The following is a 24896-nucleotide window of genomic DNA, read 5'->3' as shown; positions in this document are numbered from 1 at the left end:
CTGCAGGATAAGGAGAGCTGGGAACAAACTCCCATTACAAAAATCTTGACTGAATTTGAGGATAAGGGTGCTCTGTTGTTTTCTTTAATTACCACAGAAGGTATTGGTAACTCCTGATGGTTGAGCACACTGAGCACATTTCAAGAGGGAGACTCCCATGTGTAATCTCCCAGCTCCAGCTGCTGAGATCCTACCAAGCTGTCTGATAGGAGTCTAGTTTCTTGGTGCACATAACTGCAGAGAGAATTAACGTTTTCCACACTGCCAGCCTCTGTAGCACTGCTATGCATTTCCTACACTGATAACATTTTACACCACTCACCAAAATATTCTTTTAATTTGCTATTATAAGTCAATGAGTTGGAAAAAAGGATCCTTCCTTTTTTAAATTTTGAACCAACCTAGCAAAACATTTCAGAAGCTACCCTTATAAGAAGCCATTACAAGACAAATAGAGATATGGAGAGCTTTCATATATATTATGAGGTGTTTATTGAGTATAAGCAGTTGGTTTAAAAACATTGAATAATTATTACTTCCAATCTCAATATAACTGGACAAAAGTAAAAGTTATGTTTTCTTTAATTTAAGGTCTTGGGCTTTACAAATAATTCATCTTACAGCTGTGCACATTACAACAGAGAATACCAAGTCTGAGTGTCACTTTTTCCAGGCCTTGCCTCAGCTGAGAGATTAATGTAAAACTGCACTTGGTACAATCAGTAGTAGTAGAATTGTAGCAGACAATAATCATATATACCATGAACAATTTAGTATCTCAAAACACTTCTGACTAAGCTAAAGTCTAAGATTTTGATGTTTTCAAAAAATTATGCTAACTTTTAAAAAAGAAGTAAACAAATTTAAGACAAACAGAAAAATGTCACTGTTTTATGATGCAGCCTTTCACATGTCCATAATCTTTTTAACATCAAATCTTCCTCATGCAAAACATAGATGAGAGTGTGGTCACTTACTATATTGTTTCATTCCAGCTTATTGTGCAACCATTGTACTAAATATTGATTTTAAAAAAGTCTTCCAAACACAAAACAAATAAATCCTATTCATTTTATGATATTCACTACTGCAGAGGTAACCTCACAAATATTAATTCAATTTTCACAATAAAATATTTTCACAATATTGTGAAATATTGATATGTCACAATATGACATACTAATAGATTTAAAGAATCTACTAAAATCAATGTGACACACAAAGCAGGCAAGTTGGTCTGATATGACTAGGACCCAATTTCTAGCACTATTTTATGTGTAGCTTTCATCAGCTACAGTCCTAAACACATGCATAAATCAGTCCTGAGGTATGAAGACTAACAAAATCAGAAAAAAATGCAAGTATCAATCACTGCTTAGCCTATTGATTCCAACTGCTTATCTACACTAGCCTGGTTTAAAAACTCAGTATGTTACTATCTATGTTGAGACATCTGGTAGAATTAACAAAATTAATGGTTTAGGAGACTATCTCAGCTTTATATAGGACTGAGCAGCAAAACTGAGACTCTTCAACATTCTAGAACAGCATCTGAATCTGAGGATTTGGTGGAGTTTATCTTTTCATCATTTTGCCTAAATAGCCTTTAGTACATCAATTCCAACTGCTGATTAAAAAAAAAGGGGATTTGATTCTGAAGATAAATTTAACTGTATCATTTTCAATTTGCTGTGCTTAAATTTCATCCCAAAAAACCCTCAAACTCTTTCAGGAATTAACTGGGAATCTTTACTGAAAAGCATCAGCATGTTGCCATACTTTATTTTAACAAGCCATAGCTTATAGATGGCAGAGGGATAATACCTTTAAAATTTTACCTATAGGTAAAAGACATAAAAAAAACCAATCCCCTTCTTTATTCATCCAAGGTAGAAAGATACACACTACACCCTGAGTTTCTCATTCTAATCTATCTGCCAGTATTTCTCAGCTGTCCTCATGGCAGCTCAATACATAGAAATGCCAGTTTCAGTGACTTCTACATTGCTTCTATTCAGTCAGCAACTTTTAGTCCAACTATTTTCAGTTTGTTCCCTAGGATCACATGGAATCTGAACCAATTCTGGTCTATACCTCACTTTTCCATTCCGCTTCAATGGCAGAATCGAATTTGCTACAGTTCTCCCTAAGTTAGACTGCAACAGTGCCAGAGTGCTCCACTGAGTACTCATTCCACAATCAGATTTTTCCTTCCATAACCAATGTTCTTCTTCAGATGGGCTGGGAGAACACCCAAAAGTATCAAACAGAAGTCTGCTTCCAGCTCTGAACCTGCAGCTCTCTGGAAGACCAGCCCTCAGGAGTTGATATGGGCATGACAGAGTTACACATCTTCATTACCAGCCACGAGGACAGGATAGAGCTGCTAAGCACAGCAAATCTTCATGGCATGCAGTATTAGAATAGTACAGCTGCTGGGCAAATAAATATTGGGGAAAATGCAGCAAACTGCACACTGAAGTGTTCAGTAGATAATACAGCAACTAAGATCAATTTGCAGGAAACTAAAAAGGGATTTAAACCTACATTTCATTTTGCCTAAAAGTAAATAAATTTCAAGTTTACTAAGACAACTGAGAGTAAATTTTCCCCCTTTATAATGAAGTCTAGAAAGACAAATACAAAAAAAAAATACTTCAAGTTTTCTCAGAAGTAAAAAAACCCAAATACAGTGTGATTTTCTGAATAAGCACTTAAAATAATTTCAATATAAATTCTAGAGAGTCCTAAGCTCTCCTAATGTATTCTAGTACCTAGTTTATCATGTCATTCAAAACAGAAATTGTAACTACTTATACATTCACCTTCCTTCTACAGGTGGCATGCAAAGAAATCCTTACCTATTTCACTACTGCACTCTATTCTAGTAAACAATCAAAAAGCTGACACTTGAAAGGCCACAAAAGCAGCTGAGGGAAATCCACTGGGTTCCATTGAGGATAAGTGAGTTTGGTGTATCTGTCCTGCTGGAGTCATTAAAACATAATTCCAAAGGAAACACATTACACTCCAAGAGCAGATGATTTTACCAGCAAGCAGTTCATGTAGCATGAAACCTACCCATTAGCAAAGGAATTGAATGTTCCAAATACTTTGCTGACAAAACTGGGGGGGAAAAACCCCCAAAAAAACCCAAAAAACCAAACAAAACAAAAAAAGCCGGAGGAGTCTCAATTCCTACAAATACCTGAACAAAAAAAAAAGCCCGTGCATATACCTTGTGTTGGGAGAACAAAGCACGGATCAACAAACAGCAGCTCCAGAAGTTCTCACCAAAATAGATGTCTCTTACTCTACACCCTCCCAATGATATGAGATTTTCCTGTGGATGTATGGTACAGCAGAAGAATTGGAATGGTTCGGCACTCACCAGTCTTCAGGTAGACCAGAGTGAAAAGAATGTTTTACCACTGCTGACAAAAACTAATTATATCTCTGTAAAGGACAATTTATTAATAGAGTTCTCAATCACTCCATTGGGATGGTGCAGTTAAGAGCAAACCCCTGTTTGGGATACAAGGTCTCCCATCTACACACAGATGTACAACACACTGACATGTGAAAGCAAGTCCTGTACACCTGTATTTATATGTCACATATAAATACACACATAGGTATATCGTCTATTCAGCAGGTATGGCATGTAAAATATAATCCAAAATCTTCACATTTCAGTGGTATCATTGATTACAATTATCATGAGGTACTATAAAAGACATAACAAGGTGGAAAAAATATATATATATATTATTTATTATGTATATATATATTATTTATAGAATGAAACTGTTTGATATATTTCAGAAAACACAGGCAAACCAAGTGTAACTCAGCATAATAACAAGAATTCTTTTTTCCAGCCAACACAGATGATAGATTATTTTGTGCTTGTCCACTTACAGAAAAATTTCCTTTAAGTGCCAAACTAATTTAATTTCCTGTACCTAGTCACTGTGCACAAAACTGGTTTTTATCTCTTTGAAGAAACAAAAGCATTAGAATAGAATGAAAGTTCAAACTAGCCCCTTTTTATATAAATACTGAGGGTAATGGTGTTTGGAATACTCAGATTATCCCATTAGAAAAAAATAATTCATATTTAATCATATGAAAAACCCTCTGAAATACATTTCAAATAATAGTTAGTAGCAATGGGCTTTATGAAGATTACTTTCCACTTAATTTTATTTTGCACACTGTGTTGGCAAATTTTTATCTTAATACCTTTTGTCAGGCAGCATGTTTGTTTGAGGATTATTTAAAAAGAAAAACCTTTCAGACAAAATCTTAATCATTTTTGAACCAACTGAGACTAAGTAAATACCTGGCATTCTTCCATGTCAAATATGTCTGGATACCTTTTCTTCTGGACACCCTTTTCTACTGGGTATACAGCAGCACAAAGGGAAATAATTCTCCTTGTTATAAAATGTGAGACAGGTAACAGCATACAATGTACAGGTCTGTTGCTTAACTTTCACGAAAAAGTCATTTAAATCTCAAAACTGAAAGAAGCCACAAAATTATAAATCCCTCCCTCACACCTGAAACCTGGCAACTTCCTTCCCATGTCCTTGTGACACCTTTTGTCAGTGAAAAAAAACTGTGCAGAAGGTGCAATAGCACAAGAGCAGTTGATGGTAAAAGAGAAAACTCTGCCTTCCTTTCCTCTTATAGGATATATAAAGTTAGATCCCTTTCTCCTGCCCAATATCCATCATATCTGAAAGAACTATCTAATCCTGTTTCTAATGTTGTTCATATTGTCCAGAAATTGCAGAAGTTGCTGGATTCAAGAGCACTAATGGATAGATGGCCAGGCTTCATTTCTTAAGAAAATTAGGGAAAATTTCCAGGAACTGATTTGATTATGGCATTTAATCACTTTTACTTTAAGAAGAAAGTACTACATGATAGAGGTCTTGAATCTAGGAAAGGAAGATGTGATTTAAATTATTTAAAAACAATAAAAAAAAATCAAACTATCCAAAAAGATAAAGGAAAAAGAATCCGAAGCAAAACACAGTTCCAAGAAGTTGCAATGACCATTCCTAAATTACTCCAGAAGCAATGGATTCACCTTCTCAGGTGAATCACTCCAACTAATGAGCTTTAGTGAAATACAAGGCACTTGGGTCCAGAGAAGGTTCACTGCAAATAACAACCAGGCTAAGAATAGATGGCCTGAATGCTTTTTATGGTCTTAAATGCTTTATAAAAACATAAGGGCTTTCATTTTTATCTTACATCTGCTTTTCTAATAATAAAAAGTTACACTAAGAAAATGAGTCAAAAATATTACAAAATAATACCTAGGCTGTAGGTCGCCCTTGTTTAGGACTGTGCACCTGTAATTCTGCTTGCCTAACACACCATAGCCCAAAGTATGTGATGATACTCCTCATTATACAATTATTTACTATTCCATCTCCACAAGATTCCTCCCTTTTTCCTCATCTATTTCTGGTTTGTTAGTTTTTGGTTTTTTCTTTCTTTCTTGCTGATGAACTGATGAAAGTGGTACATACATGTAGCACTCCACACCCCAGCAAATATAAAAAAAATACCTGTTTAAAATTAAAAGTGAAAATAATGCTACCTAAGCAAATAAACTAGGTTGTCATTTTATTTTTGAAACCGAAACCATTCAAGCAAGCTATGAATGTCAGTGTTTTAATAAATTGTCAGAGCTAACCATACTATTTTACAGGGAAATGATGAAACCTCAGAGCACAAAATAACTACTCAGTGCCTAGAAGAAACAGAGCACTTCACACATTCTTTCTTAGGAAATTTCAGTCGTTTTCCACTGTTGCCTTTGATACATTTAGCTGGTTCAGAAGAGTCAAGTAGGAATACTCAGATAGATGGATCACTGATCTCACAAAGTATGGAAATTCTCATTTTGGGACTCTCGCACTAAAAATGTAGGTGTTTATTGCAGAGCAAACCTTGCACCTTTAATGCACGCTAATTGAGAAATAGCAGTAAATCCAGTAAATGCACACAGTTATTCTTTCTTAGGCACAAGAAAGCTGCTTATTGTTCTGACTCAAGTCAGCGTGAGATTTTGTTCATAGTACTCAGCCATTACATTACTGCTAACTTACCTGTTATATAACAAGAATACCTATTATATAAACATATCATTCAAGAGATTACACAACACAAAAGGCAAACCAGCACTCTTATAAGCACAGCACCTTAATGATTTCTAATGCAATGAAAAGTAACTGAGAACTGAAAAGACATCCTTTTGCAGGATTCTTTCCACTAGAAAACTGAGGTCACACTGAAACCAGTTTATAGCAACAATTTCTCAAAAAATTGCTATACTTTCTTCTACTAAATGAAATGAAGCACTGTTATTTTGATAAAAAGAATTGATGCTTCTCTAGGAAGGTAAGAGTGCTTCAGGCAAGACAAATTACCTCGTATCTTAAAACTTCTTTTAACAGTTGCTTCAAACAGATAAGAAGCTGTCTATATAAGTACCTGGCCTATGACTTACAAATATAAATGCAAAGGCAAAATTTATGTATTTTTCATAGAATGCACATACAGATACCAAATGTCAGTTCTATTAATTTATCAGCAAGTACATAGTCATTCATTTTAGTACCATCTTGGCTTTCAGAGACTTTCTAAAAAGAAAAATATAGACATTGAAAACATGACCTTGTGTTCATCCACAAACCATTATTTTCAAGATTGTTGTCCTCTAATATTAGTATATTAATATGCAAGAGACACAAGCAGATTCCTAATGCCTTTCTATAGAAGCTGTTGCAGTAGAAATATATTTATGATTTACTGAACACCATCTCTCTCTGCTGGTACAGCTGTAGCTCTGTATCTTCTCCTAGTGTTGGCATTTAATAGGTGCTGAGAGCACAGTAAACTACTTTGTAAACAGCCAAGAGCCACGTAATGACCACACTCAGAACTTTGCTTTATCTTTCCTGTGCAGATCTCAGAAGACCTTTGAGTACAGAGCACTGTAGACCAGAGCAGCTGCCATCAGTGTTATTTAGGCAGGGGTGTAAGTGTCCAGAATTCTGACTTTCATCGTTATGCACAGAAAACATCAGCAATTTTTTCCAGAAAATACCAGATTACCGCCAAACATAGTATGTCTCATTGGTCAGCGTGTCCTACAAAAATCTTTTTCTACTCACATCAAGTGCAGAAAATAGTCCAGAACTAGTGCAAATATTCCACCTAAGACCCCCTACAAAGCTCTCTTAAGTCTGCCCTGTTCCCAGCAGAATACCTGAGCTCACATTGTCTAATCATTCTGCAGAGGTTTGTTCATTCTCCAAAGTTCTCCAGGTGTGATCTCTGTATTAAAAGCAAATATTCTCCTAATACATGGCCCCAGCACTCTGCTAAAGACAGTGCAAGAGAAAATCTGCAAGTTGATTTTTTGTTTTAAAGAAAAGTTTCAGTAGTTCATATTCAAAAACTGAATGCTTTTTCATTCACTGCATTCTACCCTATAGCATTACTTTATCACGCATTCCCCTGTACTTCCTTTAGTTCATGCCCTGCTCACATCTGTTGGGAATAAACATAAAGAAAACTGTTGCTCTACTTTACACATGTTGCCATACACAGTTATCACTGTACATCCTGGGGATTGGACTGTGATTTTTGACATTATGCCTTTGTATGTCTGTTCTTTTGATTTTATTTTTTCCCTGTGAATTTGCTTCTCCTGGTTTCAGTATTCACAAAGGGAAGAGGGATTTAGAAGTCTGTATCTGCTTACTCTGGTACCACCTCTTCTCTCAGATATGCTTGTCATTCTCTTGGAGCAAATTGTCACTGCAGAACACACTCTGGATCATCCATGGGACTGCTCCCAGACTTAATTTCCCAAATACCATTTTCAGTCTAAGTGCCTGGCATTTCATGGGACTGACTACTTTACATTAGTTCGATTTCTTGAGGCATCCCCATAAATATCAGAGTCACGCTTATCTCCTGCCAGCTTTCTTGACTGATGGACTTATGGTTAACACCTACTTGTCTTTTGCCTGTATAACGCCTATGTTTACAGTCACTCTTCCTCAAAAATTAACAGGATTTGAGCTAGAGCATAGCATTCAGATGAACACTATAAAGTGCATATGGAACACTCAATTACAGCATAACAAATCAAATTAACTGCACTGCAGGGAACAGCAATTACACTACTATGATTTATTTGTAAATAACTATTTGTTAATCAAAAAATTAATTCCTATTAGAAATAATAATAATAATTCTTATAGGATTTAAGTAATTCCTATATCCTTCATTTTCCAGACTGCTATTTCTTGTCCACCAAGCTCAATAATATTTTATCTTCAGCTTAAAGGTCTGCCACAGCATATTTTAGATCAGAGCATACACATGAATTTGATTATTTCCAGACACAACCAGCATACATCCAAGTCATTTTAAGACCTTTTGACAGTCTCACCCAATATAGGCAGGAATGCTCAGAAAGTTTATTTGTTCAGAAGAAGTGATCAAGCTTTATATGACACACTATGAGATTTGCCAAATTAAAACACCCTTGTAACTCTATACTGACTCACAGCACATTGAAATTGCGAATTTACAACTCTGGCAAGCTTCAGTGGACACTGCAAGTGCTTATAATTTCCAAAAAAACAGACATTCCCATAGCAAAGGAGGAAAATTCAGCACAATCATGCTATAAGCATGTGACAGCCATGAAACCTGTGGTCCCATACGAAAAAAGTACTATTTTGCAAGATAAAGAAAAGTGAATATTTAATAACTTACCCCTTCTGCCTTTTCTTCTGTGTTAGCCAGCATTTCCTGGAGGGCCCGTACTGACAGAGACTGCTCCAGCACAAAGGTGCAGATAGACAAATCAGGTGGAACATTCTAGGCAAAAGAAAACCATGAGATCACATTAGTAACACATTTGCCACACTTTCCAGTGGCTCTATTTTGCCTCACCATCCATGGATCTGAAAGATCTAATACATCTCTGAGGCTATGAAATCCAGCCACATACTGGGCTGCAACAGTTAAGTTTTAGCCAGTAAAGGGAAGCAATGCTCTGCTCAGCATGTGCAAGCTGATACCTGGGGAATCTAAAAAAGATTTAGGTCCCCTCTAAAAAAGAAAGAAACTCTCAATAAAAGAAGAAACCAACGAATTTCATCAAGTTCAGCAGATGATCGCCATGAATGTCAGGGCTAGTGCACTCCCCCTGTGTGTCTGCAGAGAGGAGGAGAGGGATCTTGCAATTCTCTTTAAAAATCTAATAGTGATTACAGGGGAATAGAGGTAGACTCTTCTTGGAGTGGTCCTTGGAAGGAATAGGAGCAGCAATACAAATTGCACAAAGAAAATCAGAAAAAAAAACAACTGGGAGTGGAAAGGCTCCTAGGCAAAGCAATAATGGCTCTGCTTGGACATTAGCACATGGAACATGTGTCCCAGACATTATGCTCAGATTGTGAGGAAAACCAAATTCAGTCTTTAGGCTACTGGTAGTTAGCCAGAGCTCATGATTATCATGAAGGTCAAGATGAATTTTCATAGTAGAAATAGTGGACACCAAGTATCAATGCCAAGTCAGCAGCTTCAAAGCCTTGCGGGGAACTATACTTCACTACAGGCTGCTCTAACTGGGATAAAACTAAAAAGTCTTACAAAAATTATTAGTTAACTTGACATGCTTGAAATAAATATCATTGAACTATTGAAAAGTTAATTTTCCAGACTATTATAAAAATTCATATAAAATTGAAAGAAGTTTCTAATAGCAATGTCTAAGTTGCAAAGTAGCAAAGTAAAATTAGATTTTATGTGGGGATCTTTTCTTCTGTTAATAGAACATGCAACTCCTACGCACCTTTACTTGCCTCCAGAAATTCTTTGGCATCCCTTCTCTATTTTCTTTTCATGTTAGTTGCATATTTTAGTTTAGGAATACTTTTATTGACTGTTGGAATTCAGTTTTTTACACCCTGAATTCTTTTGCTGCTAAAGCTGTAAAACTGCACACTTACTCAAACTGTGTACAAAGTGAACAGGCAACTTCCAAGGCCAAATTGTAAAAGTTAGTTGCAAAATCTTTCCCCCCCATACAAAAGCTTGTTTTCTCAGAATGCCTCACAATCTTACTAGCTTATTATATTTCTGTTCATCCCTACTAAACACAGCAATTCAGGTCTGTTTAATACATAATAGATATTTCATTATTTTCCAATACCTATATTTCAATGAAATTAATGTAAAATTGTACTTTAAGTTTCAGCCAGATAAAAAGGTTTTAAAAGCATCTTCTGTTGCATGGGTTTTGACTGACTTATGCAATGATACTTTGGCATGAAATATTTTTTCAGCCAACTCCTTCAGAATTAGGTCTCTCATTATTTATCAGTGTTCTTGTTACCATTTTTCTTATATAGCTAGTCAGACACTACAACAGTTCTTTTAATGGTAAGACTGGGCCAACAAACAACCAATTAGATTGTCTTCAAAACATCCTTGTAATGTAAGTACCATCACAAGCCCTTATGTTACGAAGCAGGAAAGAGAGCACTCAGAGATCTCAGGCTGCAAGGTGCTGCTTCTACTCAGTTAACATAAGGACATTTTTCCAGTCTAGAAAGCCTCACAGCCTAAGAGTGCAGCTCGCCCTCCAGTCTGCCCAGTTAAACTGACAAACAAGAGTACAAACAAAAGAGAAAAGTGTGCTCAGAAATGAGTCACTGCATCTATAACCAAACCAAGTCTCCCTAACAATATTCCCACTGTTGTTGCTGTTATTTAAAGTAGCATTTTTGCTGGCAGAACATGTCTCACACATACAATTTTGGACATATCAAATGTTTTACTATTGAACCTACCCCACAGGTTATATACTCTATAATATCGAAAATCCTGCATCATTCCAAACACTCATCAAACCAACATATCTAGGACACTTTTCCTTCATCCATTTAATTCTCCTTTATGTTCAAGACAGCCATGAGCACTTCCTTTCCTACCCGTTAAGACTAAGGCATGAAGTCCCAATGAACACTTCTCAGTTATTCTCATTGCAGATGAGTAAGGAACACTTTTTGCTGCTCAGGAGTAAAAAAGGAGAAATGTATGAGATGTTTTGCTTTAATTAAGTGAAAGAAGTACTGTGTTCTTACAGTCTAGCAAAATGTTAGAGACTTTTTTTTCATGAGGCAAAAGGGAGAGCACATTATCCCACCTCATCTTCATTGCATGAATGCCTGGGTACTTGGTGGCCCTCAGAGAGAAATGTTCTTCCCTTAAGAGCTTTGGAAAGATGCACCCACTGATGCTTGCAGGAAGCATGTGATTTAGACCAACTTCTCTGGCACTTCCTCAGCCAGCTCTGCTCTAGTGAAAATCCAACAGGCACGACTGCATCAATCCCAGCACGTACAACAATCAAAGCATGGAAAAACAGGAGACAGATGCAGAACTGCCAATGTATTTAGCTCAGTTACAGCTCTGCTCATCCCTCTATGATTTATTTCAATGCTGATGCTTTTAACGCTATGGATTTAAAGAATGAGGCTTTGGGCCTCAGACACAGACTGAAGTTTCCTCTCTTGAATAGCCCCCTCCAAAGACAGTAATTCCAAGTAATTTTAAAGCTGTCATTTAAATATAACAAAAATTATTCACAAGTGTCTTTTCCATCTCTTCAAAGCATAAAATAAATATGAGGAAAGAAACCAGAGTCAGACCTCTGATTATCTATCTTATTTTCTGTCAAATTATCTCACACACAGACAGAGTACGGCATATGAAAAATAAAGGTATTCTGTGGCAGTCTAACATTCTCTACTGAAAAATATTTTCATGCACAGTACACAGCACATTTTAGTACCCAGCCTGGAGAGCAACTGCATATTCTAGAGGCTGCAAGGAAAACTTGCATGAATTTGTTTTCAACATCAGGCTTTTTTGAGGACAGGTGAAATGTGTTGGCAGATATTTCAGCGACTGCTTTGCTAGACTATAAACACACTATTAAATATTTAGTAATTTTAAAGAAAATATTTTGCTACACGTCTAACAACCCACAAATGCACTTTTAATAAACATCAAAATTACCAGGTTTTACTAACAGTTAAATGGTAACGATACATCTCTATTTTGATAACAGAATACAAACTATAACCCCAAACACTGATCAGCTCAAAAGCAGAGGTCTCATCAGATATAAATAACCTTATTGGCAATCTTCAACCTTCTTTTCCACCAATTTTCATCATATTTATATTTGCTGCAGTAACTTATTAATTGAAGACATAGAAAATTAATTCATATTCCAAAGTGGAGATTGGTTTGTTCTGTGACAGAGCATATAATGGTCTTGGACAATCTAGGGAATCTGTACCACTTCAGTTCATATGATCAGTGGAAAATTCTAATAAGCAATGGCAGTATTCAATATAATTTATTTTCAGTCCATTTCTGACACATTTGCAAAATCAATCATACTTAAATGGGTTTGACTATAAAATATACTCAATGACTTATAAGATAAATAGTAGTAACTCCAGTTTATCTCAGTATTAATTAAAGCATTACTGATTTGGCTGCCAGTTTATGTTTAGATTTGCCCTCTTATCAATTTTTCTTTTTAGAAAATCTACTCAGTCATAATTACAGCCTAATATGCAAGTAGTTCAATTTTTTTTAAATGTTATTACATAAATAAATAGAAATTGTATATTACATTTCAAAAGGACACTGAGTACCTCTAGGAGAAAAGGAATAAATTATTATTACCTTTTTCTATTGTTCCTTCATCACGGCTTGTAATAGCCCAAAATCAGCAAAATTAGAGAGGTTAAAATAAATGTAACGGTCATCTGGAATTTTTAAGGCATACCCATTACTGAAGTAATTACTGGATTATTTAGAAAACTGGTGAATTCCTTATTCTTCCTGTCATTTTAAACTACATTTATTGTGGACACTAGTTTTCTGTAGTAATATTTGCATATTAAACTACGCTTTACTCTGTGGGAGGCAGATTTGCAAATTAGATAATCATACCCTTTATTAAAAAGGTGTTTCAAGTAAAGCTTTTAAAATATATTTCAAAATAACCCTAACTGCATTCCAACCCACAGGTGAATCATGGGTACTGGATGTATTAATTACCCTCAGTTTAATTTTCTAGAGAATTTCTATTTACACACTCCAAGGAAAGCAAGAGGCTGAGACACAAAACTCAGTGCTGTTGTCATTACTCTGACAATCACACAGTGCTAACAAGCCACTGGAATGTAGAAGCTGCTCAAATAATATGTTGCATATAATCTTGTGAATGTAAACTGAACTTCTGCCTCTCATAAATATTACTACAAGACTGAAGGATAATAAATTGCATCAGCAAACAGAATTCTGTCTCTCAGAATAGGCAGCTTCACCTCAGCTTTACTTGCCTTCCTAGATATTTGCAAGCTTCTTATTTTTCTAACCGAATTACCAATTAAATGGACTTGGAGGTATTTCGTGTTTAACTGTATACTGAGAATTCACACAACAGTGCCTAATCAATCATCTAATTAAGCAGCCTGATGTTAAAAAATGAGATGTGAATGTTCATAACTCTTTTTAATGCTAGTACATTTACTAGATGCCTAACCTCAAGAATCCAAGTAGGAGGACTCAGAAAATTCATTTTAGTACAGAATTTAAGCAAAACATCTGTAGTCCTATTTGTGGGAGTAGTCTGAAAGAAACTGAACCCATTAGCTATTTTCAAGTTACATTTCAATTTATACATCTCTATCTTTCTGGCAGCCCTTTCTATTTAAATGAGATTCTGTCTGGTGACAGTGATGAAATACACTCAATATATAACCAAGGAAAAACTTCTGTTTCTAGGACTCTACATAGAAGGCCCAGCTTTCCTTGTTTTCAAGCTTGTCATTGCAACATGCACACAGAACAGAAATATATGGGTCTGACAAACCAAGTCCCGTCAGCCAAACAGAATGAACCATATTCATCAAATCCCAAAGCAGAAAAGACAGAGAATGAATCATGAGCCTTACAGTTTCAGTTCTGTAGACTGCCAAATAACACTGTCCGCTCCCTAGAACTCCTCCAGGAGCAGTGTCAAGCTTCCATGTGTTTAACATGACCAGACTGTGAAGGTTGCCTGGACACCTCCTACAGAAAGTTTGCTATCAGCTGCTTCTGACAACTTCAGTCTGAAACCATCACTTTCTGTATGAGGCTTTTATAGGACATTCCATCCCAAGCAATTGTCTCCCTCAAAAGCAGAGAAATTTTCAGCATTCAAAGCTTTTCATGTTACTCTACCTAAAACTTGTAATGTCCTCATGTTTTTGGAAAAGCAGCTTGACAAGGAAGTGGCTTTTTGTCACAAGCACACTTTTCACTTTTTCTAGGAAATACTTCAAAAATCTGGGCATTTTCTACTTCCTGAAAAACAACATTGTCACATAGTGCAAAGTTCTTGTTAACATCTGAAAGCTCAAAAGTGTCCTTTTTGCACGGGAAAACTGTTTCAGCTGTTTCAGGAGATAAAACTTAGAAAATGACAGGAGGATAAAATCAGAACAGGGTCTAGAATTAAAAAATAAAAAAAAAAAAAAAGAAAAGGAAGAAGGAGACAAACACAGGGAAAACCAGCTAGTGGTGGAACTGAAGTCAGACAAAAATACATTGCAATCATTCCACTTGCAAATCTTAAAATACAAGACAGGTCCATGTCCTCAGTGGTTCTCTTGAATTGTGTTGGTTTCCTATGCCACATGCTGATCTCCTTGTTAATCTGACCTAAACAACCAACTGGTTTAATTTTCTTAAAAATACTCTCTCTGGTCACATATATAAAGTTTTACCATCTTGTCCAGATCCCTGAGTACAGAAGTCTCCCATAAGGGAAGCATTAGATTTAATAAAACCAGCAGTGGAAGAAACCTTGATACACTGAGCATACTTTCTGTTGACACATCAAACACTCTTCTACAGGAGTTTTTGTATGATTACAGGGAGTTACTAGTTTTTATTCTCTATTAGTTTGCACAGAAGTGAAGACAAAACTCCTTCCCCACTTTCATTTTCAGAGAGTGAAATGTCATCTGCTGGTCACTGTGTAGCAGAGCTCATTGGCAAAGAAAATTGTGTGTGCCTGAAACTTAATCTGTACAAACTTGAAGGCATAGAAGGAAACTGCTACTTGGGGTTTTTCCTTCTCACAATCTTCTTTCAAAATCCCTAAAAAAATCTACTTCTACTTAAGATATTCTTACTAAAGTACAATTAGAGTATTTTCCTTTATGCTGAAAACAGAGCTTCATCTTACAATTTTTCAGTTTTTGCTCTTTGGAAATAGCTTTGATCCTGAAATCTGTCAAAGGTCTTGAGGCCATTTTATTAACAGAGCAGACTATCTTAATCACTTGGAAGCTATAATTCCTGGTAAGGTATTTGCTTTCTGTATAGATTAAGGGCTGCATACATTCCATCTTTAAATGGATAAGAGGCTTTTTCCTCTTACCCTCCATCTCTTCCCTCTAGTCTCCTTTCTAACCTAAGGACATAAGTCCCACATATCTACATTACTGAGAGCTGTTTCCTTTTTATCTCCTTTTTGAAAATTTAAAAGTCTTTGCAACAGATAGAAATGATATTAGGTAAGGAGCCATACAACTACACCTCAGCATTGATGGATAAACTTGGTCAATCAGCTCAACTTCCATCACAACATTTGCTGCTGTAGCCAGAAGCTTAGATGAACTTAATTAATAGTGTATCACCCTAGTGCAGTGAAAATGTGTTAATTTTTAAGGTAATTAGGAAAATTTCATGCTGATTAATAAAATAAGAAAAGCTCATAGGATCAACAGCACTACAGAGGGTCTAGGCACACATCCAAATTAAAAACATGGTTTGTTTATCTTCATATTAATGTTGAAAATTCTATCTTATTATGCTAATCTTATGTGTATAATTCAAAACTTTATTGTTCCCTTTTATTCTTAGAGATTATGTTGTATTTGTAGCTACTGCAATGAGTAATGGAAAAATCTAGAATGATTATTATCATGGGAGGGTACTGTTGCTTTAGAACCTGGAAGGAAGCACTCTACCCTTAATTCTTGCAGCATCAGAAAGATGACCTTTATAAAATACTATTTTGTCCCTCTCTGAAAAACATACCAGATAGCCAAAAGGAAAATCTTCCTAATCCCTGACTAGATTTAATATAAGCCAAACACATTACAGCAGTCATATTTCTAAGTAGCAACCCTGTAACCTTTCAGGATCAAACAAAGAGGGCAGACATGCACATGTTTTGTGCCTGTAATAAGTGAAACAGCCTGACCTGTGTCAGTGGAAGTTCTTGCCCCTGCATAATAACCAATAGGCCATTATTTGCTGAGATTCTCTTACTGTTAAATTTATCCCATATCTGAAATCTTCACAGTAGAATTTTCACATTTAAAAGTACATCCAAATAACATAAACACTAGTCCTCCCAGAATACGAACTGTTATGAGCAATTCATCTATGTTGCAGTAAACATGAAAAACTATGTCTAAGAAAAGTAAAATCTGCTTATTTATCTCATAAATTGTCAACTAAAAAACATAAGACATCAAATTTTAACTTTTTAGGATTTTGTTGTAAGTTTTAACTATTATATTTTCCATTGTACATTGCTGAAATCAGTGGTCAACCTGTGTACCTAAGAAAATCAAATATTGCTCAATGGGGCACTGGGAGTTTATGCTCTGATTCACCTCTGACTTGCCCTTAAATGAAGGAAAGGAGATGCATCATCAGCTCTCTCCTGGGCAAGACAATTTAAAATTATATTTAAAAAAATACATCACCTTAGAAGATATATACATCCACCTCTGAAGTGTAAAGCAAATCAATTAGAATCATATATTGAAAGTTTTCTAGTAAAAAAAAAAAAATCTATATTTAATAATGAAGTTCTTGCAGTTCAAGAGAGACTCTAGCAGATACTTTGGGCCAGGGACAGAAGGATTTGAAAAGTCCTAAAAGCAAAGACTGCCTGCCAGGAAAATTCCTGGGAATTAAGGGCTTATACTGACAAGGTTCCACTGCTGATAAAAAGTGCAATAATACTTTCAGGAATAAATATCTCTTTGGAAAAAAAAAAGCTAACCATGCATACTTAGAAACTGCGGCTTATGTATCAATATCTAAGTATATAAAGCCCCCGCTTGCCTGGGCATGGCACTACATCTGAACATCCACTGCATGATATGAAAACAAACACTTGTTTTAGTATACAGCCCTATTAACTACAAAATCAAATAGAACAATTGCAAGAGTAATTTATCCTTAATATTCAAATTTTGTTCTTTCTTGGTCTGGGGTGCCCAAATATTGCTACTAAGCTGTTAAGATAAAACCAACTGCTGCTTTAAATAATTTTTTACTTATCATTCAGTAACACACAGAACAAACAGCTTCCACAAAGTACTGTCTAGACAGAAATACCCACACGCATTTCCCACCTGCCTCAGAAGTGAATTATGCAAGAAGCAATAAAGCAAGAGGCTTAAAAATTTAGATATGGTAAGGACAGTCTCAAGGACCTAAACAACCTGTGGACTTTTTTTTCCTGCTACACTTGAATACATGTTCAGTGAGGAGTATAATGAGGAGGAGTATAACAAGTTCACAGATTTCACCCCTACATGAGAGTATGGCATTCGTTTAGATCATTGACCAACCTGGAGTTTCCTCCCTTATCAGAGAGTCAAGATCATCTTCTTCAAAATTTCACATTCTGACATCAGATAAAAAGATAACTACAGAACTTTGCAGACACCTATTACACACAAGCACATATCATTTTCTAGATGGTTCTAATTTTAATTTGCCAATAACTTAACTTTCAACTACCCAGGGAAAGGTTTCACTCCCTTACTCAGGTCCCTGTCTATGCTGGGGTTTAAAATAACATTTCAATTGTCTGGTATTGGTTTATTTTCTAAAAAACAGACCAAAAAAATCCACATAATTGTAAGTTCTTCAAAATAACCAATTTTTTTCATTAATTATTCTAAGGAATTCTCCTTTCTATAGACAAAAAAATTTAGTAAGAATTATGTAGACAGTTGTGTGTATCACCTCCATGATAAATTAGGCAGAAACACGCAAAACAAAAAGGAATTATTTTGCCAATTTGAGCTAATGAAGACTTGCAGAGTCATTAATCTATGATGCATTTTTCAAATGTATCAGCCTAAAGAGGCTTAATTTATTGTTAGTGTACTTCAGACCAACCAAATCAAATATGGCACTCAAAGCTTATTAAGCTTTATTCTTAAAACAGCTAATCAAACTAGGCATGTTTCTTATTTAAAAATAAGACCTTATTGCAATTTGACTTAATTTCTATTGGCCTTTTTATTTGCTAATACTCAATCAACTTACATACACTAGAAAGAGAAATTCTGTATTGACGGGCTTTCTAATTTATTGAATAATGGGCACTCAAATGGTTTCTTAGAAAGTCAGTTCGTATTTCATATTGCACTGAGCAGAATATTTGTTTGCTTTCTGGGACCTCTGTCCAACCTTCTCATGCAAGTCCTGTGCTAGCCCTGTTTCTTTTTCTCTCGCAGTACTCAAAATGTCACGGATTTGCAATTTTCCTTCATGTAGAAATAGCTTGTCCCTGCTGTTTCCTTTAAAGATCAATACATACCTTGGCTGTTTAAAGCATCTTAAACTATCAAAACTAATTCATCCTACATTATCTAAAGCCATTTGAACAACTCTTTATTTTAATTTGCAGTTCTGTCAATTATTGCCTTATCGCCAGCTGTAAACTTTGTACTGTGCAAATATAATTGGTCAATACTAGGAGAAACACCAAGAAAACAGGGATGTAAGAATTTCAGGTTATCATTAAAAGACATTTAGATGTGGGAGAGAAGCAGAGTTTGAAGTATTAAGGGAAGACTGTATCAGATGTTTGAAATCAGCCCAGTGACATTAGTTTCCTGATTTTTAATCACACGTAAAAAGTCAGTGCTCACAAAAAGGCAACACTTTTGTGCGAGGTGTCTTCGTAAATATGCCAAGACAAGAGTACAAATACCTGGAAGATGGAATAAACTTCCCACTCCTAAATATATTCTTTATATCCCGTAGGGAAGAAAAAGAGAACTTGGAAGGAGTTAAAGCTCCATAATATCCATTAGCATTATTCACATATTCACATTCATCTCTATTATGTACAGGTTTTCAAACAAACAGCAGACATTCAGCAGTTATTCAGAAACAATTAAACACTCAGGAAAAGCAGCCTGAACTGTAACCTTGAGTATTTACACAAAATCTTCAGGAGCATAATAACTTATTTTACCATCTGGCCTGAGTTTTTTTTAATGCAAAATAAAGCAACTGTTCTTTTGTTTGTGAAACCATAAAAAGTTAATCTTGTATTTGTATATGGTAACCCAACAGTCAGCACTAGGAAAGTTACTAAAACAATTTGCATTTGGGTTTCAAATACAGGGTCACAAAGCATACATCTTCAAACTCCAAACTACTTCCACTGGCCGAACTTCGCTCATCCAATTCAGACTATTTATAAACTAAAACTCTCAATTTATTGATGAAAATATTCTTTTTATGATAACAAATTACAGCATTTGTCAGTTGCTACAAAAGCACAAATAATCTTCCTCCTTTTTCATGGGGAAGTAAACAGGAGGTAAAGTCTAAAATCTTAAAAATCACAACCTAAAAGATCTGTCTCAAAAAGTCTTAAGACATAAACAAAAAAATATTTTATACTCTTTTTTCCATTTTGTTTCGGATATGATCAATATTAGATACCTCAAACACAGATTTTCTCATTAATAGGCCACATTTCTTTGCCCTAATTTCTGAGAGCCCATTGGGCTAAGATTATTCATAAGAGTCTGCTGGACCAAATTTAGACTAACAGTTCTTAAAAATACTGAGTACAAAGTAGCAATACCATGACTTAAAGTGCAAAGACGGTACAAAGCTAATTTGGAACTGCTGTTTTAGACAAACGTTCATCTGAAAAGCTTAAAATAAGCATTTATACGTTTATGTGTTCTTAGCTTGAAACACAGATTTATTAATGTTTTTTCAGGTTTTCAGATGTGTGGCTGCATATCAGTCTAATTAAAACTCAAATGACTGCTTTGTAACTACTCTGCATGTACTAATGAAGTACATTTCACTCTAACCCTTCAGAGAAAATATTTAAAATGCTGAGCTCCGGGGGACTTGGCAGAACATGCCAGCTGTGTAACCTTGTGATGTTCAGTTTCCCAGGGTAAGGCAGCAAGCCTGAAGCTTCTGGGGGGAGCTTGCACTGAAAAACCAGCACTCAAACTCCCATCAGACATGAATGTACCCAAATAAGAACTCCTACCTCAAAATATTTTTGATTTCCTCTATATATCACTTATTTATCTTTCAAGGACTTTCTTATTGTATTTTACTACAGTTACTGCATTTGGTGAAGACGAGTAATCTGTTTGTAGTCCTTAACATATAGTCCCAAGATTATTAAAGAGTCACAAGGTTTATATACTAAATGGGGGAAAAGACAAACCCAACCATCAGAAGCCATCAACTGTGCACTTGGATGAAGGCACTGCTTTGAACAGACTGTTCAAAATGCAAATAGATAAACCGATCATGCAATGACAGCAACTTTCCTTTTTACTAGGAACTGAGCTAAAAATGTTAGGACTCAGGAAATAAATCACAGCAAACTGGAAGGCTTTTAGAAGCCTGTAGAAACTTACCAAACCAATTACAGGACTGTATACCACATATCTGACTTCATTTGATCACAGTGTTTGTGTTACAGCCATATCTCAGACAAGATTTTTCAGCATAATATCTACTTCTTTTTACATTTTAATCTTTAAGTAATAAGATGCCTAAACAGTTACTGGGATATATAGTTATAAAGGAAAATTGATTTAATGGGATTTTTCAGGTTTTCTTCACTTATTTTAGACCAAAAGTGGAATTCCTACATCTGTTCTACAAAAAAAAAAAAAAAAAAAACCACACAAATGAAAACAAACACCAAAAAAAACAACAAAAAAAACCCTACACAAACAAAGAAATGTTTACAAACATTATACATTATATGTGGGTTTGTAAACATTTAGGGTTTGTTTGTTTTTAACATACATTTAGATAATGATGAAAGTTGCAAACCACATTTCATCTGGAGAAATTGGAGAAATTACAACTCATGTTTTGTTCATTAAATTTCATAAATTTTATAACTTTGGGCTAAGTTTCTTGAATGGATGGCCTATGTCACTAATAGTGTGAAACAACTCACTAATATTTTAAAAAATGAGATTTTGAAATCTTTCTTGCATTGTTTCATCAATAGCAGACATAATGCTTGCATAGATATCATATGCACTATCCTATCATTCAGTGCCATCACTTGGAGTATTATCATCAACTAAACTGACCTACAATATTACTTTGATTCTATCTTTCAGTTTTTGTCACTGTATGTTCAGGTTACATGTCATGAACTCTACCAGCATATTTAGGAATTCAGAACTTTCCTTTGGAAGTGTTTTCCCAGGTGCTTTATCGATTACAGTGTTACATATTTCTAAAATACATTTTGACTAGAAAATCCCAAGTACACAATACATTAAAGTACATTTAAAGTTTTATAATAAAACTCCATGGGTTCCAAATAATTAGTATTAAGCATTCAGGGTTATCCCCAAAACCAGAAAACTAGCCTATAATAATGTCTTACTTTTAAAAATATTAAGTAAGTGAGCATCATTTAAAAAGAAACTCTTTTCCATTCATGAATGTAGTTTGAAGATAGGAAGAGTTTTAAATTCAAATTTTGTAGCAAATAATGCCTTATTAAGCTAAAACTCAATGTATATCTCAGGCAAAACTAGATTTGATAAAAAACATTTCTTTAAGATCAGAAATAATCGATTCCTGTGTGAATTTAAAACTTCAAATATCTGCTTCAACAGGAGATATAATGAAAAATGAAAATACTAAGGTTTCACAGATCGGATCTATGATGATTACACTGTTTAGTCTTTGGTGACCTGCTTGATATGACACATTTTGTTTTCTTTTTAAAAACTACCTGAGTTACAGGTGACAGTACAAATATTCTATATTACTATACCTAGGACCAATGCCCACAATATTCAGCTGACATAAAAGCCATATTTCTATTGCTGCTTTACAGCCATGGAGATCTGATAGTGTTTTTCACAGTCCAAATGTTTCATGTTCATTTCAAATTGTTTAATTTCCATCTCAATAAACTTATGTTGGTTTCTGGGACTAATTGCAAGGATCACAATCAGGTCTGATGAATATAACTACCCATCTGCATTTAGGCTCAAAATTCATACAATAGTTACAAGAAGTAAAAACTGATTTGGATATACATAAATAATAAAGATAATTTTCAAAAATTTGTAAACCCTATGTTGCATAAAACTATATAAAATGTTGTGAAACACACTGTTTTTATTTACATTACTCCTAGAGAGCATTTTACTGAGAAAGAATGACTCACTGAACAAAATCCTGTCTGATCTACACCTATGAAGACTTCATCTACCTGTGTCTAATTTATGTATGCCAAGTAGGCCAAGTAATGTGCAAATATTCATAAATTCTCTCAATTTAAATTATTTAAATCACCCGTTTTAGTCAAAGTTGGCTAAATGGAGTCCTCTGAACAGAAGATTAAATGCTATCTTTATCATTAAAAGGGAATAATCATTTTGGCAATATGACACAAAAGCAATTTAAATGGCCCTAGAGGTGCAGCTACAAATTTTTTTACTTATTAGAAAAGGATGAAGTGGAAACTCATGTACAGAAATGAACCACAGCAATTACATTAAAAAAAATTCCACCAACCACCTTACTAAATGACATATTCAGAGAATGACCCAATGTAAACACAAGCAAACAACACTGATCTAATTTCTGAGGACAAACCAAACTTTTGACTGCTCAAAAAGTATCTGCTTGCATCCATATGTTAATAGACACCACATGCTTTTTTATCTATTTGGATTTACACAATCAAAAACTGTGCACAATGCAGGTACTGTTTCTCAGCTGTCAGAGAGAATTTCAGACCCAGTCTCTCTGGAGACAGATTATTTGTCTTGGCCACTGAGAATACGTTTGCTGTAAAAGACAAAAAAAGAAGGCAACCCTTGCCTTCAGATCTTACGTTCTGGAAGACAAACAGAGAAAAGATTTTTTTCTCCCAGAGGCAATCAGGGTACAGGAGTTCAGGCCAATGTCCCACCATTCAGGATGACATCCTTCTCCAGACACATCCATACATAATTTGACTGCTGGCATGGACACAGCTTGCATAAATACCTAAAGAATCATACTTCCATGTAGCCTGGTCTGTGCCAGGTATAACCGCCTCCAGTCACCCTCCCCACATTGTCCTCTTCCCTTTAAGCATGGCCACCTGTCCAGCTCCAGCCAATTCATTTGACTAAAAAAAGGGCAAAGATAAAAATCTAATTATTTTTATTTGTCAGCACAAGAAGCAATATGTCACTCTTACCATCAGGCTTTTTTTCTACTTCCTTACACAACAGTAGCATCTAGGGGCCAACAAACAACAGAGCATCACTGACATACTCTGGATAATGCAGTCAGAATTCACAACCAACTGGCATACGCCAAGTCTGAAGAACCATTCTGCTCTGATACAGAAGAGATTCTTCAAAAGCAAAATGGAAAATAAGTTATCAAAGTCTTCCATTTGAAATACCTCCTTAACTTTACAAATAGAATTATTATCAGTTTCTGGACTCTGCTCTCAGCACTGAAACTTAGTATATGTAAAAAAGATCAAACCATAGGATCACACACTGCACTGCCTTCTTGCCTTCTTCAAAAAGTTAAATGAAGGCGAGAAAAAAAAACCACCAAAAAAAATTGGGTGGCCTTTTTAGACCTTCAAAAACCCTCACTATGTTATCCTCCCCTCTCTCAAGTTCAAATTAGAGAGACTTCAAGAGGGAAAAAAGCCCCACACATAGTTTTTATCAGTACTTTTTAATGATGTAAAGTAGGGCCATACCTCAGGGCATAATGAAATGAATAAGAGTTTACCACCTGCCATAGAAACAGGAAAAAAACCCAAACCCTTATGCCATTTAGAAAAGCCTAACTTAGTTTTCAGTGTTCTGCTCTGCAGTCATTCACAAGGGATCAACACCACCTTTGTGACTGACCCAGAGCCTCATATTTTTCATTCTGCACTATGGACAGGAATAGTTTTCAGAAGCTGTTAAAACACAGTTCCACCTTGTTTCCTTTTCAGCAATCTATGCACTATTTAAGTCTAAAGAAAAATTACTTCACTAGCAAGACAACATCATCTTTTAATGAAGAGACTTCCTCCTATGACCAATATGTTTATATAAAGAAAGCAACAACTAACATTCAAATGTAAAGAAATAGATCTCACTGATCTTGAGATAAGTTAATTCATGTTTTAATAAAAGGGATGAATTTAAAAGTACAGCAAGCAATGATAAAGCAAAATTACCTATAGACAATTGCCTAAACAGAAGTTTACAGGTCTGCTGATTTTGGCTGGAGTCGAGGTAATTTTCTGCCCACTGGCTGGTACAGGGCTGTGTTTTGGATTTGTGCTGAACACGGGGTTGATAATATAAAGATGTTTTTGTTATTGCTGAGCAGGTCTTGCACAGAGCCAAGGCCTTTTCTGCTTTCTCAATTTTACCCTTCTGGTTCTCTCCCTGGTCCCACCCCTGACCCCACTGGGG

General features: G+C 35.3%; 1 protein-coding gene across 1 annotated transcript in view; it reads right to left on the bottom strand.

Moving 5' to 3' along the window:
• RYR2 (ryanodine receptor 2) overlaps positions 1-24896 on the bottom strand; it is a 384696-nt gene that overhangs the window by 260536 nt on the left and 99264 nt on the right. Inside the window, exon 3 of the mRNA XM_066546800.1 lies at positions 8818-8922. Coding sequence (XP_066402897.1) covers positions 8818-8922 — 105 coding nt within the window. The remainder of the gene's footprint in view (positions 1-8817; positions 8923-24896) is intronic.

The sequence above is a fragment of the Molothrus aeneus genome, chromosome 3, assembly GCF_037042795.1.
Source record: "Molothrus aeneus isolate 106 chromosome 3, BPBGC_Maene_1.0, whole genome shotgun sequence".
NCBI lineage: Eukaryota > Metazoa > Chordata > Aves > Passeriformes > Icteridae > Molothrus > Molothrus aeneus.
The sequence above is the reverse complement of the archived record's forward strand: the minus strand, read 5'-3'. Positions and strand labels throughout refer to the sequence as shown.